The sequence below is a fragment of the Vigna radiata genome, unplaced genomic scaffold (assembly GCF_000741045.1).
Source record: "Vigna radiata var. radiata cultivar VC1973A unplaced genomic scaffold, Vradiata_ver6 scaffold_681, whole genome shotgun sequence".
Lineage (NCBI taxonomy): Eukaryota > Viridiplantae > Streptophyta > Magnoliopsida > Fabales > Fabaceae > Vigna > Vigna radiata.
In genome coordinates this window covers 3,883-4,441 of record NW_014543637.1, presented here as the reverse complement: position 1 = coordinate 4,441, position 559 = coordinate 3,883, and the positions used below count along the sequence as shown (strand labels likewise).

General features: G+C 35.1%; 1 protein-coding gene across 1 annotated transcript in view; it reads right to left on the bottom strand.

Annotated features, from left to right (window-relative positions):
* Positions 1-228, bottom strand: part of LOC106754730 (albumin-2-like) — a 1,188-nt gene extending 960 nt beyond the window's left edge. Inside the window, exon 1 of the mRNA XM_014636794.2 lies at positions 9-228. Coding sequence (XP_014492280.1) covers positions 9-173 — 165 coding nt within the window. The 5' untranslated portion in view covers positions 174-228. The remainder of the gene's footprint in view (positions 1-8) is intronic.
* Between the last annotated feature and the right edge of the window lie 331 nt (positions 229-559).

The following is a 559-nucleotide window of genomic DNA, read 5'->3' as shown; positions in this document are numbered from 1 at the left end:
GTTCCTGCAAGTGATGGAAAACCACTACTAATCAAGGTGAGATTAGTTAAAATCTTGTCATCAGTTCCTCCGGGAGTGTAAGACAATCTCACATACTTGTTCTTGGCGAAGAAATACACTTCATAATCTCTTGATGAACGAAATGCAGCATTGATGTAAGGAGGGTTTGACATTTTTCTTAACAGAAGAAGAGGGACTAAGGTAGATAAAGAGTGGAAGAGAGAAATATGATTTGATTAAGGGATGCTTACATTCCTCTCCATGGCCCCTATTTATACTGTTGGATTGAGAATCTTTACCTAATATTTGAAACTGCCACGAATACAGTTATTTGTAAGCAAAGCAAATGACAAATATCATCTATATATGATGTCAAAACAAACCAGCCTTGTAAATGTTATCAGTGTTGCAAGTCCTTCTGTTGGCTTCATCTAAGTTTATTATTGTAATATTAAATGGCAAACGTGTTGAGATTTTTTTATGCTTGTACTTGAGGATAAAGTTAAAACGAGGGGTAACACAACCTTAAAGTTGTCATGACAGAGTTGTTAAAGAAAAT